This window comes from Canis lupus, chromosome 5, assembly GCF_048164855.1.
Source record: "Canis lupus baileyi chromosome 5, mCanLup2.hap1, whole genome shotgun sequence".
NCBI lineage: Eukaryota > Metazoa > Chordata > Mammalia > Carnivora > Canidae > Canis > Canis lupus.
In genome coordinates this window covers 58932440-58947956 of record NC_132842.1, presented here as the reverse complement: position 1 = coordinate 58947956, position 15517 = coordinate 58932440, and the positions used below count along the sequence as shown (strand labels likewise).

Below are 15517 nucleotides of genomic sequence, written 5' to 3'. Positions count from 1 at the left end.
TTACCCCAAATTGCCCATATTCCTGTGTTCTGCATATCCGTTAATGACATCTCCATCCACCTGGTCAACCAGGCTAAAAACCTGAATTATCTTTGGCCTCTCTCTGCCCTTCACTTTTATCTAATTAATTGTCAGATATGGTTCACTGAACTTCCAAACTGACTTCCCTGTATCGAATCTCTACCTTCTTCACCCTACTGCCAGAATTCTCTCCTTAAAGCTCAGATTTATGTTGTCACTTGCTCAAAAATCTTACTCTTCCCTATTCCCTGTGGAATAGCCTATACTCTTTAGCACCCGGGGCTTTCCACAATTTGGCCCCATTTCCCCCACCACCTCTTGTTTTGATTACAACAGGATTTAATTTGTAAGGGTGACTGAGTAATGACAGAGTGGTCAGTGCCATTGAAAGAAGTTTTATTGCTCACATATCTCAAAAGAAGGGGGAACATTATGCTATTCAAAACCACATAGGGAGGGATGCCTGGGTGGCTCAGCGGTTTAGAGCCTGCCTTCCGCCCAGGGTGTGATCCCAGGGTCCTGGGATCAAGTCCCACATTGGGCTCCCTGCATGGAGCCTGCTTCTCCCTCTGCCTGTGTCTCTGCCAATCTCTCTCTCTCTCTCTCATAAATAAATAATCTTAAAAAAAAAAAAAGCCACACAGGGAGGTATTAGGGTCAGGAAGGAAAACAAAAGGAGTGAAAGGAGAGCATGATCCAGAGCCTTTATTGTGGTTTCTGTGGGAAGAAACGGGTGACATAGAGTAGGCAAATTTGAGTGAGCTTAGGATGGGATACTTTGAATAATGTCAGTGCACTCTGTAATAAAAAAAGGTGTCTCTCATTGTCCAGTACTCAGCCCTGGGGTGATTTGGGGCAAGGGAACTATTGGCTTGGTGTGTGAGAGTTAAAGGAAGTAGTTGGGGATACAGACTTTCAATTGTTTGGTTAGTGGAAGCTGTGTGCACTGGCAAGTTGTTACTGTAGGAGTTAGCTCACTTTAGGAGGGACAGCTCCTGGGAGTGGAGGGGGCCTAAGTCCCCAAGATGTCACAGCATTTTAAAATGCAGGGAATAAGAAACATAACTAATACACATCTCCCTTCCCATGAACCTTTGGCTCATAGCTCTAGTCACCCCAGAAAATGCCCTTCTGTATGAAGTTCTACAGTGCATCTCTCAACACCGCCACTGCCCATAGCTGTGATGAATAGCACCCCAAGTCTGGTAGCACGTAACTGTTAACCTTAAAAATAAAACTGCGTTATTTTCCCAGCAAAAATATGTTTATTCGAGAATAGCAGAGAATTGCGATCCAGGGCAAGCAACTTATGGCAACACCAAAGATATGACCAGAGAGCAAACCAGAGTTGGCTCATTTGTGGGGCGTGGGGGCAGTTTGGAAAGCTGTTATAAACAAGAAGTCATGGGATGCCTGGGTGGCTCGGGGGTTGAGCCTCTGCCTTCCACCCAGGGGGTGATCCTGGAGTCCTGGGATTGAGTCCCTCATCAGGCTCCCTGCAGGGAGCCTGCTTCCCCCTCTGCCTGTGTCTCTGCCTCTCTCTCTCTCTCTCTCTCTCTGTCTCTCATGAATAAATAAAATCTTTTTAAAATAAAAATAACAAATAAATAAACAAGAAGTCCGTTGGAGTAAAATGGACAGTGGCTTCTCATTGGCTCAGTTGTGACTGCTTCTCATTTGGCTGGTCCGTTCGAGGAAAGCCTTTCTTCCTTTTGCTAAGGTAGTAAGATTATACCCCAGTGCAAGGTCCTACTCTCCCTGTTGGATTTGCAACTAGCAAAGACTGGTAGGGCATGAGAGCTCCCCCTGCTGAATCTCCTGACTGCATTTTAATGAGGTTCTCTTTAATAATTTTCACAATAACCATGATCCCTTCTCTATCTCCCCCCCCTGGCCCCCCCCCGACTAAATAAGTGATTGCACCTGACACAAGTACCCATCCAATCTACAGGGGTGGCTGGCAACATGGGACTGTTATGACCCTCCCCAAAAGACAAACTGGGCCAATCAGATGTCCTCTTTTCAAATTAAGAGCCGACAAGAGATTTCCAGTGGATGGTAAAGTGAACTGGAAGGCCCTGAAGTCAACTCAGGACCTTTAAGCCAGGGATGGACTAGTGCTCCACCCCTCCTCCTACTAATCCCTTACTAATGCCAAAATACTACAAATAGTGCATAAATTATCTTGGGCTGGTGCTGGAGATTTTTTGTTTTAATGTTTCTTTCAAGGACGAAGAATAACAGGTACAGTGACAAAACGGGAGTAAACAGGTCTGACTTGATCGAGCCCGAGACGGAGGCCACAAGGATGCCTTTCTACACGGCCCCAAACGTGTTGCAAAGTGTTTTTAATTTTATGTAAACATTTAATGAGGATCACATAAACACAGTCTAGTACAACGCATCCAGCAATGGGCGTTTCCAGCTCCTTTTTAAGTTTCCCACACTGGGCTCACACTGTGCAGGGTAGAAATCTGCCCCGGGGCGGGGCGGGGCGGGGGTTCGACTGCTTCCCGCCCCTAATAACGTGGGACCAAGTCCGCACACTATCGATTGCTTCTGCCTGGGCAGAGCCGCCGGAATCGACTGCTCCGGTCTGGCTCGTCCCCGGCGCGGGAAAACTTCCAATCCCGCCCCGCGGCCGCCGAGACCGCCACACCCTCCGCGTCCCGGAGCTGCCCGCGCTTCCTCCTGCTTTTCCGTCCCGGGCTCCCGGCATCGCACGAGTGGAAGCGGAGACGCTCAAGCCGCAGTCGCCGTCATGTCCGAGGCTTATTTCCGGGTGGAGTCGGGTGCGCTGGGGCCTGAGGAAAACTTTCTGTCCTTGGACGACATCCTGATGTCCCACGAGAAGCTCCCAGTGCGCACAGAGACCGCCATGCCCCGCCTCGGCGCCTTCCTCCTGGAGCGGAGCGGAGGGGCCGAGACTGACCACGCGATCCCTCAGGTGAGCCTTAGGGCGCGGCACCCGCCGGAAAGACTACAGTTCCCAGGGGGCCGCGCGGCCACGTCGCAGGGCGCTGCCCTCCCTGGGATTTGCCGCGCTGCCGCGGTGCGGGGAAGCGGGCGTCCGCGCGCCCGGCTGGTTTCTGAGCGTTGGTCCCACGCGGCCAGGCCGCTGCTTTCACTTTTGAAGCTGTCCAAGTTGAGCATGTCCGCCCCACCCCCGTGTGTCGAAGGCTGTAGAATTGGCTACTGCTGGCCGTTTCGGGACCGGGGTTCTGATCACGTCTGTCTTTAAACCAAAGCTTTGGTTCTGTAGGAGGACGTGATACGTCTCGGAGCCGCACGCGGCGAGGTTCGTGCCTGCGCAAGGATGAGGGCTCCTCCGCGAGCGTCCACGGGCCACGCGGGCGTGGGTGGAGCGAGGGAGAGGCTCCCTCCACGACGCCTTTGATCCTGCGACCCTGTGCTTGGACGCGGCCGCACGCTAGGGATCGGGCCAGGACCGGTTGTGCACCTGCTCAGGGCCCCGCCGCCCGCGGTGCGCTTAGGACTGCAGTCTGGAGCTGTGACTGCGCACGCAGGTCCGTCCCGGCAAGGGCTCGTCGGCGTTATTGTTATCTTCTCTTTCATCTACATTTTGTTTGGAAGGGTGTGTTACTTCGGCATATTTGTTTTGTTTTGTTTTGTTTTGTTTTTATCGAAGTAATGCATATACGGCGTTTTAAAGGTCAGAGGGTACCAGCAAAATTTATGTCAGAAACTAGTAGTAGGTTCTGCCTTGCTTTCCCTCACTTTCTGGCGACTTTTTAAATAGTTTCTTCAGGATTCGCCTTTGCTTTTCTTTCTTTTTTTTTTTTTTAAGATTTTGACAGAGAAACAGGACAAATAGTAGGAGCCGCAGGCAGAGGGAGGGGGGAGGAGCAGAACCCCTGCTGAGCAGGGAGCTCAGCGTGGGGCTAGATCCCAGGCCCGGGGGTCACGACCTCAGCCCAAGGCACAGGCGCAAGCTAGGCCTGAGCCACCTCGGCGCCCCACTTCTGTTTTTAAATAAGAGTCTTAAGCTTGTTTTCTTGATTTGTAAAAAAATAAATTATTTCTTGGCTTTGCGTTTTAGTAGATAAAGGATTTTGTACTCCTACACACTGGTAAACTGAGATGCACTGCCCTTTTTTACTTTAAATTTAATTAATTAACATATAATGTATTATTAGTTTCAGAGGTAGATGTCAGTGATTCATCACTTGCATAATAACACCCAGTGCTCATTGCATCACGTGCCCTCCTTAATGTCCATCACTGGGTCACCCCACCCCCTCCCCTCCAGCAACCGCTCCTCTTGTTTCCTGTGAGGAGTCCGTTATGATTTGTCTCACCCTGATTTCTTTTTTTTTTTTTTAAGATTTTATTTATTCATTCATTCATTCAGAGAGAGCGAGAGACACAGGCAGAGGGAGAAGCAGGCTCCATGCAGGAAGCCCGATGTGGGACTCGATCTCAGGTCTTCAGGATCACACCCCAGGCTGCAGGCAGCGCTAAACCGCGGCGCCACCGGGGCTGCCCTCTCACTCTGATTTCATTTTATTTTTTTCCTCTCGTTTTATTTCTTCTTCTCTTCCCCTATGATCCTGTTTTATTTCTTAAATTCCGCAAAGGAGTGAGATCATATGATAATTATGTTTCTCTAATTGAGTTATTTCACTTAGCATAATACTCTGATTCCATCCATGTCATCACAAATGGCAAACTTTTTTTTTTTTTAAGATATTATTTATGTATTCATGAGACACAGAGAGAAAGAGAGAGAGGCAGAGACACAGGCAGAGGGAGAAGCAGGCTCCATGCAGGGAGCACATCGTGGGACTTGATCCTGGGTCTCCAGGATCACACCCTGGGCTGAAGGAGGCGCTAAACCACTGAGCTACCCAGACTGCCCAGACTTCATTTTTTGATGGCAGAGTAGTATTCCATTGCATATATATTCCACATCTTCTTTATCCCTTCATCTGTTGATGGACATTTGGGCTCTCAACGTAGTTTGGCTATATGTCCACAATAGCTCTGGACATTGCGGCTATGAACATTGGGGTGCGGGTGCATCGCTGCCCATACTTTATTCATATTACCTTCTTTTACCTAATGTCACTTTGTGTTCCAGGATTCCATCTAGGAATCCCCATTGCATTTAGTATCTTGTCTCCTTAGGCCACTCTTGGCTGTGACAGTTTATCAGCTTTTCCTTGTTTTTAATAACTGACAGTTTTGTGGAGTGCCAGTCAGATAATTTGTGGAATGTTCCTCTATTGGGATTAGTCTGACATCTCCCTCATGGTTAGACTGTAGTGACAGGTTTTGAGGAGGAAGAAAACAGAGGTAAAGCGCTGCTTTTATCGTATCATATCAAGAGCTCATGCTGTCAGCATGACTTATCACATTGATAGAACCTTGATCACCCAGCTGAAGTAGTGTTTCTCAGGATTCTTCACCGTAAAGCTACTTTTTTCCACCCTCCATACTGTTCTTTTTGGGGGGGAGTCATGCACAGCTTCACTTAAGGAATAGGGAGTTACGTACTTCTTTTAGGGCAGAGTGTCTATGTAAATTATTTAGAATTCTTCTGTATGGGAGCTTTGTGTAGGAAGGTTTTTAAGGACATGTTTAATTTCATTTGTAGATATAGAACTATTCACGTTTTCTGTTTCTTCCTGTGTTACTCTTGGTATATTGTTTTCTCCCCTAGGAATTTGACAATTTCATTTCCATTTTCAGATGGAGTGGTACAATATTCGAAACCTCCTTTTACTGTCTTTTTGACATCTGTAGGATTATGTTGGTGTCTTGGTTTTTTATTCTTGATAAGAAATGCCCCCTTCATTAGTCTTGCTAGGTGTTTATCAATTATATTAGTGTTTTTTTTTCTTCAAATTTTTTATTTATTCAAATTTTTTATTTAAATTCCAGTTAACGTACAATGAAATATTAATTCAGGAGTAGAATTCAGTGATTCATTACTTACACATAACACCCAGTGCTCATCATAACAGGTGTCCTCCTTAATCCCTATCACTCATCTAGCCCATCCCCCACCCACCTACCTCCATCAACCCTTGTTTTGTTTGCTATTGTTAAGAGCCTTTTATGGTTTGTTTCCTTCTGTCTCTCTTTTTTCCCCTCTCACATGTGTTCATCTGTTTTCTTAGGCTTTTATTTGTTTTTTAAGATTTTATTTATATGGGAGAGAGAGAGTTCAGAGCAGGGGCAAAGGGAGAGGTAGAAGCAGACTCCCCTGCTGGGCAGGGAACCTGATGTGAGCCTCAATCCCAGGACAACCCTCCCCCCCTCCCCCATCATGACCTGAGCCAAAGGCAGACACTTAACCTACTGAACTACCCCAGTGCCCCTGTTTTATTAGTGTTTTAAAAGAACTTACAGCTCTGTTAGTTTTCTCCTTTGTACCTTTGTTTTCTAGCTCATTAAGCTCTTAATTAGTTCTTTCCTTCTACTTTCTTTGGACTTAATTTTCATTGTTTCCTACCACCACCACCCTCAGCACTAACAATGCATTTTGAGATGGGTCCCCAGGTTATTGATTTTTCTGCCTGCCTTTATGCATTTTCTAGCTCTACATTTCCTCAGAGCACACCTTTAATTGCATTCCACAAGTTTTGATTTGTTGTATTTTATTTTCATATCAATGAGTTCAAAATAATTTCTAATTTCCCTTGTGATTTCTTCTTTGACTCATGGGTTATTTAGAAGACAAGTGCTTAATTCTAAACATGTTGGGATTTTGCTCTTTATTTTTTGCTTTCGATTTTTAGCTTAATTCATTCCACTGTAGCCAAAGAATGTAATCTGAATGATTTCAGTCTTTTGAAAGTTAAGGCTTGCTTTATACTCCAACATAAAATCAACTTAACCATTCTATATGCACTTGAACCAGATGTGTATTATGAAGTCATGGTGTGTGATAAATAATGTAAGGTCAAGTTTGCTGTTTGTTTTGTTGAGATCTTTTATATTCTTACCTTTTGGCTGTTATTTATCTAAAGAGATATGCCAAAGTCTCCCACTCAGATTATAGATTTGCATGTTTCTCCTTTTACTTCTGTCAGTTTAAACAGCTACCTGTCTTTTTTTAAATTTATTTATTCACGAGAGACACAGAGAGAGGGAGGCAGAGAGAAAGGCAGAGGAAGAAGGGAGGGAGCAGGGTGCAGGGAGCCCGACGTGGGACTCGATCCCGGGTCTCTAGGATCATGCCCTGGGCTGAAGGCGGTGCTAAACTGCTGAGCCACCCGGGCTACCCACCTCTTTTTCTTGTGGATATGATGATCCTGTTATTCTTGTCAGATGTCCTTTTTATCTCTAGTATGCTTATTTCCTTTGACTACTATTTGCATGGCATTTTTTCAACCTTTCTGTGTCTTTATATTTTAAGATATATCTCTTTTAAACAGCGTATAGTTGGGTTTTGTTTTTCTTTGGTTTGACAGTTTTCCAATTGGTGTACTTAATTTGTTTATATTTAATTATTGATATGTTTGTGTTTATTTTTGCCTTCCTACTATTTACTTTGTGTTCTGCATTTCCATGTTTCTTTCTGGGATCATTTTCATTCTCCTTTCAAGATTTCCTTACTCTGTGTCTTCGGGTCTGTCTCCATTTCTGTCTGTACAAGGATCCCCAGGACCAACCCTGGGTTTGATGATTCACTAAGAGAACTCATAGGACTCAGCATACAGTCATACTAATGTTTAAATTTTAATATAATAAAAGGATACAGAGCAAAATCAGCAAAGGGAAAGAGTGTGTGGGGTGAAGTTTGCAAGAAGCTGGACACAAGCTTCCAAGAGTCCTGCCCCAGTGGAGTCACAGGATGCACTGAATTTCTCCAATAATGCATTATGACCATGTGCGTGAAATATCGTGACCAGGGAAGCTCGTTAGAGGCTCACTACCCAAGGTTTTATTGAAGGCTAGTTACATAAGCACTCTACCTAACATATATCAAGATTCCAGAAGGAAAGCAGGTATTCAGCATAAAGCACGTTGCATAAACTGTTTAAGCACAGTGACTCACTCATATCCATCCTGAGAATACTGGGAACCCTCCTGAAACCCAAGTTCTAGGACACCCACCAAAGACCAACCTTGTAAGCAGGCCCTTCCTAGGATGGCAGTCTCAGGCTATGTTAACTTTCTGTACACTTCCTATCTGGAAATATCATTATTTCACCTTTGCTTTTAAAGGTTATTTTCACTAGGCATAGAATTTTAGATTTGCAGTTATTTCAGGCCTTTTTAAGAAGCTGTCATTCGGGATCCCGGGGTGGCCCAGCCTTCAGCCCAGGGCGTGATCCTGGAGTCCCGGGATCAAGTCCCACATCGGGCTCCCCTTATGGGGCCTGCTTCTCCCTCTGCCTGTGTCTCTGCCTCTCTCTCTGTGTGTCTCTCATGAATGAATAAATAAAATCTTTAAAAAATAAGATGTCATTCTATTTTCATTATTTTGTGGCTTCCATCTGTTGAGAAGGTGACTTTGACTCTTTTTGCTCCTTTTGTAAAAGAGATGTGAAAAAAAAAAGAGAGAGAGAGAGAGATATGTTCCTCACTCCCACCAGCAGGACCTTCTGGGATTTTCTCTAGGTCTTCATTTTTTCAGCAATGTAAGATGTGCCTAATTGTGATTTTATTAATATTTATCCTACTTGGTGTTCAAAATGTTCCTGGAATCTGTGATTTAATATCTCTTTTTAGTTTGGAAAATCCATGGCTTTTGTCTTTTCAGATACTTTCTTTGCTTCAATGTACTCCTCTCTTTCCAGACTTCAAATTCCATGCAGGTTTGACTTCTTTCTTTCTAACTTTTTTTTCTTTCTTTCTTTCTTTCTTTCCTTTCTTTCCTTTCTTTCCTTTTTCTTTCTTTTCTTTCTTTTCTTTTTCTTTTCCTTCCTTTCCTTCCACCATATTCCATATGTCTCTTACACTCTTTTCTCTATTTTCCTTTTATGCTTCAGTTAGATAGTTTCTATTTACCCTTTTTTCAACTCATGACTGTGTCAAATCTGGTAAGCTAGTTAATGTGACTTAATCTATTTTCTTTTCTTTTTCTTAAGGGGTGGAGGGGCAGAAGGAGCACTATTCTCTCTGATAGTGCTCAGAGAGAATCCTGATGCAGGGCTCAATCTCACATCCCTGAGATAGTGATCTGAGCCAAAATAAGAGTCAGAAGCCTAATGGACTGAGCCACCTAGGCGCTCCCTACTGAGTTTGTTTGTTTGTTTGTTTTTATTCATAGAGACACACAGAGATAGGCAGAAACACAGACAGAGGGAGAAGCAGGCTCCATGCAGGGAGCCCAATGTGGGACTTGATCCCCAGTCCGGGATCACACCCTGAGCAGATGGTTGACTGCTGAGCTACCCAGGCATCCCCCCCCTACTGAGTTCTTAAAGTTCAATTCTTGCATTTCTCAGATCTGGAATTTCCATTTGATTTTTAAAAATTTATTTAAAGTTGGTGCCTAATTAGTCTTAATATTCGGTACCAGATATTGGACTTATTTCTCTCTCTGTCCCTTTTTTCTCAAATCTTGGTCCCTTATGTGTACTGGCCGCTTGGCAGCCTTGAACTCAGGATTTGTCACTCAGGCCCTGTGAGGTTGGCAGAAAGCTCTGCTCACACACACCACAGAGCCATTCCTACCTTTTGCAGCAGTTTTATGCTGTTGCTGCCTCCTTTGATTCAGTTATGTTTGACTTTTATTTTTTTGGACATTTCTCTTCATTTCTGGTCTATCATGGCCATCTCACTATATTTCCCAATTCTCTTAATGCTTTAAAAATATAGACATTTATCTTTTCTGTCACCTCTGAAGCTGTGAAGCGGGACAGAGAGGCGCTGTGGCCTGAGCTCAGGCTGATGCCACTTTTCCTGGGAGCCCCCAGCACCCAGGCTGGTGATTAGCACACAGTAGGCCCCCAGCACATGTATGAGCAATAGATATTCATAGGAAGCAAAAATGTTTATTATACTTCTGAAGTATCTGCAATTAGAAGTTTTTATTTGTGAGTTAGAAAACTTTCCCTTTACCCCATTCTTCTGTTCTGTGCTTTTGTGGACTAAATCCATTTCTCTCACCATTCCATCTTGACATTTATGAAACTTCAGCCCGTGCAGCTCAGTTTTTCAGGTCACATCCAGATCTTCTGTGTTTGGTAGCTCTGCCCCCAAAGAGAATAGGCAGCACTGATAGTGCTCAAGCTGTGTATATTTCCTTTCTGCCACACACATTTACTATGGTATTTGCTCTTAAAAATCTCCATTCTTGTCTGAGGCAGGGCTCCAAGCTTGAACTCCCCTTGTGGCTGGCGAAGGGACTTTTTGACAACAAGCGGCGGATCATTTCTGTGGAACTTCCCAAGATCTACCAACAAGGTTGGAGGACGGTGTTCAGTGCCGATGCCAATGTGGTGGACCTCCACAAGCTGGGGCCACATTTCTACGGGTTTGGCTCCCAGCTCCTGCATTTCGACAGTCCAGAGAATGCAGACATTTCCGAGTCTCTCCTGCAGGCAAGTAATTAATGTGAAAAGCCAGGACACTGCACATGCCCCGGAGCTGGCATGGCAAAAGCCCCAGACTTGCATCATTTATACAGTTAGTGTATTTGTCATTCCATGTCAACCAACAGACTGTGTTTTCCAATGATATACATACTTAAAAGTGATTGGTCTGGGCTCTTCATATTTGTTTATTAAGAATTGGGGAAAAAAAAAAGAATTGGGACCAGCAGGAAGTCCTGGAAATAAGAAAGGGATGATGGTTGAGCACACATGACAGGCACTCAAATGCACCCCAGCCCAGTCCAGCCCAGCGCAGCCCCAGGACTGGCAGGAATGCATGTGTTCTTGTTCACTTCCCTTGTTCTGGGGTTAAGATGTGGCCCTGCCATGTACTCACTGTGTAATTTGGTCAAGTCACTTAACCTCTCTAGGCTTCTCAACTTTTACCTGCTAAATGGAAATATAATAGTGCTAAAACTATCACATCGCAGTGAGATGATGTCGTGCTATTTCATAAATGGTGCCTATTACTGTCAGGTTACAGATAAAGTAATGTTTTATGTATATTACCATCCTTACTATATGACCTTATTTTAACTTTCCATAATTACTTTTTATCCTGCTAATATTAGAAGAAACCATCCTTCCTACCTCCTGTTTTACTTCCTCATTTCTAGCTTTAGAAGAACTGGAGGCTGAAGACACATTTTCTCCCTGGGCTGTGCACATGCCATCCATCAGGCTCAAGGGTTGTTTGGCCTAATATGTACAGGTGCTGTTTTTAATGTGGATAGGAAAGAAAAACTTTGTTGCAATCCATTCAGATAATACCTAGACTATAGACAGTTGGAGCTTAGGAAACTTGAACAGGAAACTAAAAATGAGGAAGACCCATTGGTCTAACAATGTCACCAAAGCATGTTCTTGACCAGGAACACTGCCCTTTGTTAGTGAGTTCCGTGTTTTCTTTTCCCAACACTGCTCTGAAGTCCTATAAAGTTGCTTATATAGGAGGTGACATTGCCATGAGGCAGTTGATGAAACTTCAGCAGGGGCTTATGGTTTGGCCTCAGAGCCCTAGGGTAGAATGACACTCCTAGATCACACGTGTCTCTGTCCTGCTCTCAGACTGAAAAAAAAAAAATAGAAAATGTATTCAGTTAGATCAGTTTCTGGTTAAGACCTGTCATCATGTGTCACAGGACATTATTATGGCCTTTGTCACTAATAACAGATGGGTAAGGCTTTTCGAGGAGCTTACTCTTCCTAGCCATTTGCTAGGTGCTCTACATGTGTTCCTTCACTGGTTTCCTGACAACCATTGGATTTTCCTAACAGTCCATTTCACAGATGGGGAAATTGAGATGTAGCAATGTCATATAACTTCCTCGAGTGGTAAAGTTGCCTCAGACCTCCTTCCGACTGAGTCCGAGACCAAACCCTTTCCCTCCATGACTTTTAAACGTTCAGGGATGGGGCCACCAGGTTGGCTTAGTCAGTAGAGCATGCAACTCTTAACTCAGGGTTGTGAGATCGAGCCCCACTTGAACTCAGTGTAGAGATTACTTAGATACAAAATCTTTAAAAAGAAAATGTTAGCCATAAAGATGGATCTGATTTCTCTTACTCCCTTCTCCCTCCAGACATTCATTGGACGATTTCGCCGCATCATGGACTCCTCCCAGAACGCTTACAATGAAGACACTTCAGCTCTGGTAGCCAGGCTCGATGAGATGGAGAGGGGCTTGTTTCAAACAGGACAGAAAGGACTAAATGACTTCCAGTGTTGGGAGAAGGGCCAGGCTTCTCAGATCACAGCTTCCAGCCTTGTTCAGAACTATAAGAAGAGAAAACTCACTGACATGGAAGGCTGAAGGCCAGGAGAACACAGAAGTGCTCCTGGTGGAGTTATCACTGTGTGTCCTTGAAAGGAGCCTCGCTGACCTTGTCTAGGACCAGAACCGTGTCCCATGTCATGACTTATTCCTGGCAGCAGTCCCAGGAGTGGGACCATCTGGTTGGGACATGCTGAAGGATGTCCCTAGCCTGTAAGGCTTACAAAACTATCCTATCCTGCTGATCCACAGCCAGGGAGAAACCTGAGTCCTCCAGAAATAGGGGTAGTTAATACATGCATTGCAATACAGTTGGAACTGGGATCCCTCATGCTTGGGAGTGTCACAGCCTCCCATGTCCACTTTCAATGGCTCCAAAGCGCAGGTACAAATGGGCCATCTTAGCCTGCTCATAAATATTCTCTCAAGCCTAACTGCCCCATCTTCCTTGTGTTTGTCCAGAGGACGGCACCCCCAAGACACCGGCCTTACCTGTATCTCCTGCCTCTGGGGAGTTATCAATTTCCAAAAACAGTTGCCACGAATAAAGGAGAAAAAGGAAAAGGCAGATGAATGGCAGGGCTTCTAAAGAGAAGGCAGTGCTTTCCTCCTCTGTCATCAGGGCAGGGACTGAGCGTCTCAGAACTCAGCAGTCAGCCTGGGGTGGGGGCGGGGGGAATGATTAACCTGCGCCTGTCTTTTGGCTTGAGAGCTTCAGAACCACCTGCACAGCAATCAGTTCCCTCCCTAGAAGAGCCAACAGGGAGTCATTTGGAATTGCAAAGTAGTTATTAAAGGGTGTTAGCCAGCCCTTATTACTACATTGAAAGCTGGACTTTTAGGGTTGCTGGTTAGGAAGAGCCCCGTTTGAGAAGCTTAACATGACAAATTTAAGTGGGCAGGAGGCCGTGACTATGTTTCTCCTCTTCAGTAAATTCAGCAGCATGACTACCGAGAGGATTCCTGACCATTTATCAAGGATCTGTTTAAGCAAGCACAAAGCTCTTCCTCCGAAGATCAAGGCAGAAACGCTGGCTCAGGAAGAGGCCTCATTCCCTGCAGGCCAGCATGTGAAGGGTAGTTGTGCTGCCACCAGCCTCCCACGAGTGACAGTTGTCTTTGTCATTAGAAATTATAAAGGGGTTTGGGTATCCAGATTGTGCACATGTCTCCCTGCAAGTTTAGAATGCCACAATGGCTTTTTAAATGCATGTTTCAAGATGAAACCAATGTTTTTATAATTTAATTTTGATGCTAAATAAATGATCTATTTTGCACATGAATACATTTTGTACAAGTATTATTTCTGTAACTCGAGTACTACAGACGATCAAAGTGATCAGAGAATTTTGTCTTTGATCAAATTCAACAGTAATGCCCAATTAAACCTGTGTGTCAGTGACTCCTCTTTTGTTTGCACCAGACTCGTGAATGTGAGGTACGTTCTCTGTAGGAACAAGACGTGTCCCGGAAAGGTGGGACTTCATTGCTAGCACAGCATTTACATATAGCCAGGGCCCTGGAGAGGATTCATAGGGTAAGAAGAGCATATCATTTCATTTTTGGAGTCACTATTTTCACAGATAGCTTTGTATTTAAAGTCTGGCCAAAGGCAGCTGCCATTTTTTTCCCTCTTACTGGAAAAACAAACGTGCCAGAGTCACATGCCAGGGCTATGTGGGGATGCATGTGCAGAATTTATTCCCTGTTTTACGTTTTGAACAGATTATTACAAATAGCTTTTGAAACCTATTTCCAGTCACAAGTTTGCCTTCAAGCCTTTCAATTACTACCCTTCTTCCCTGCGGTCCTTCCCAAATCAGGCTTAGAGTCACTATTTCAAAAAGAGTCCCAAAATGATTCACATAGCAAATTACTCTTAAAATCAAGGAGTGGGGGAAATGTATGTCCTTTCCCCTTAAGGCTTTGTTCCCAGGTAACTGGCCTTAAGTACAAAGACCTCACCATATTCAGGTTTTTTTCCCTGAGACCATCTGGGCTGCAGAAGGAGTGGGGGAAGTCTTGGCCTCCTGGGTCAGTCCCTTGACCTCTGAACTTTAGAGAGCCCCAGGCTCAGTCCTGGGTCTCCCCTAGCGGTTCTCATCTCTGAGGGCATCTCATCCCATCTCAAGCTTTAAATACCATCTATGTGCTGTTGACTGCCTAAAATTTTATCTCCAGCTCAGACCCCTCCCTCCCACTCCAGATTTTGCATCCAGCCACCTGCCTGACATTTCTACTTAAACATCTGACCTAACATCGCTGAAATTGAGCTAGTATTCCTCCATCTGCTCCTCCTATAATCTTTCTCTTCCCTGTTTCTGACTAAGGCCAGAAAAGTACTCCCTGTTGCAGGGGACAAAAACCCAACTACTTCCTTGGCCCTTTCCTTACTCTCTGTGTCTTTTGGTTCTACCTTCAAATCACTTGCACAACCTGACCATGTCTTACCCACCTTAAGACCTCACCATAGCAGCCAGAATGGTCTTATTCAAAAATAAATCAGATCTTACTCATTCTCAGCTCAAAACCCTATCTCTGAGAAAAAGGTCATTCCACCATCCCAATCCCTTTTGTTAAAAAGTTCACTTAACCCCAGTGATCTGGTGTAGAAATTGTTTTTAATCTGCTTTTTGAAAGATTTATTTATTTGAGAGAGAGAGGGTGAGCAGGAGGAGGGGCAGAGGAAGAGACTCTCAAGCAGATTCCCCACTGAGCAGGGACACCTTGCCTCCCCCACCCCCCCCCCGCCCCCATGCAAGGCTGTCTCAGGACACTGAGATCATAATCTGAGCCAAAATAAAGAGTTGATGCTTAACCGCCTATATCAGACACCTCTGGTGTAGCAGAAGTAATTTTTTTTTGGTTTGTTTTTGTTTTAAAGATTTTATATATTCATGAGAGACACATACATAGGCAGAGACACAGGCAGAGGGAGAAGCAGGCTCCATGCAGGGAGCCCAACGTGGGACTCGATCCTGGGTCTCCAGGATCACCCCCTGGGCTGAAGGCAGGTGCTAAACTGCTGAGCCACCCAGGCTGCCTTAATTTATTTTAAATAAAAATTTCACATTCTGCCTAAGAAATTTTTTAGTATCTTAGAGAGTTTCTCATTAATGTCTCGGCACCACTGGACCTGAAAAATTTCTG

The 15517-nt window shown here is 44.6% G+C and overlaps 1 protein-coding gene across 2 annotated transcripts; it reads left to right on the top strand.

The window, feature by feature from the left end:
• The first annotated feature begins 2615 nt into the window (after positions 1-2615).
• GINS3 (GINS complex subunit 3) lies at positions 2616-13650 on the top strand. Of its 2 annotated transcripts, XM_072826886.1 has the most exons (4): positions 2626-2968; positions 3284-3319; positions 10308-10541; positions 12176-13650. In XM_072826886.1, exons 1-4 carry the CDS (start codon positions 2783-2785, stop codon positions 12404-12406), a joined length of 687 nt encoding a protein of 228 aa, XP_072682987.1. In that variant the 5' UTR covers positions 2626-2782; the 3' UTR covers positions 12407-13650. The 2 variants fall into 2 exon arrangements, with proteins under 2 accessions (XP_072682988.1, XP_072682987.1); XM_072826887.1 differs by lacking the exon at positions 3284-3319 and having other exon boundaries at positions 2616-2968.
• Positions 13651-15517: the final 1867 nt, after the last annotated feature.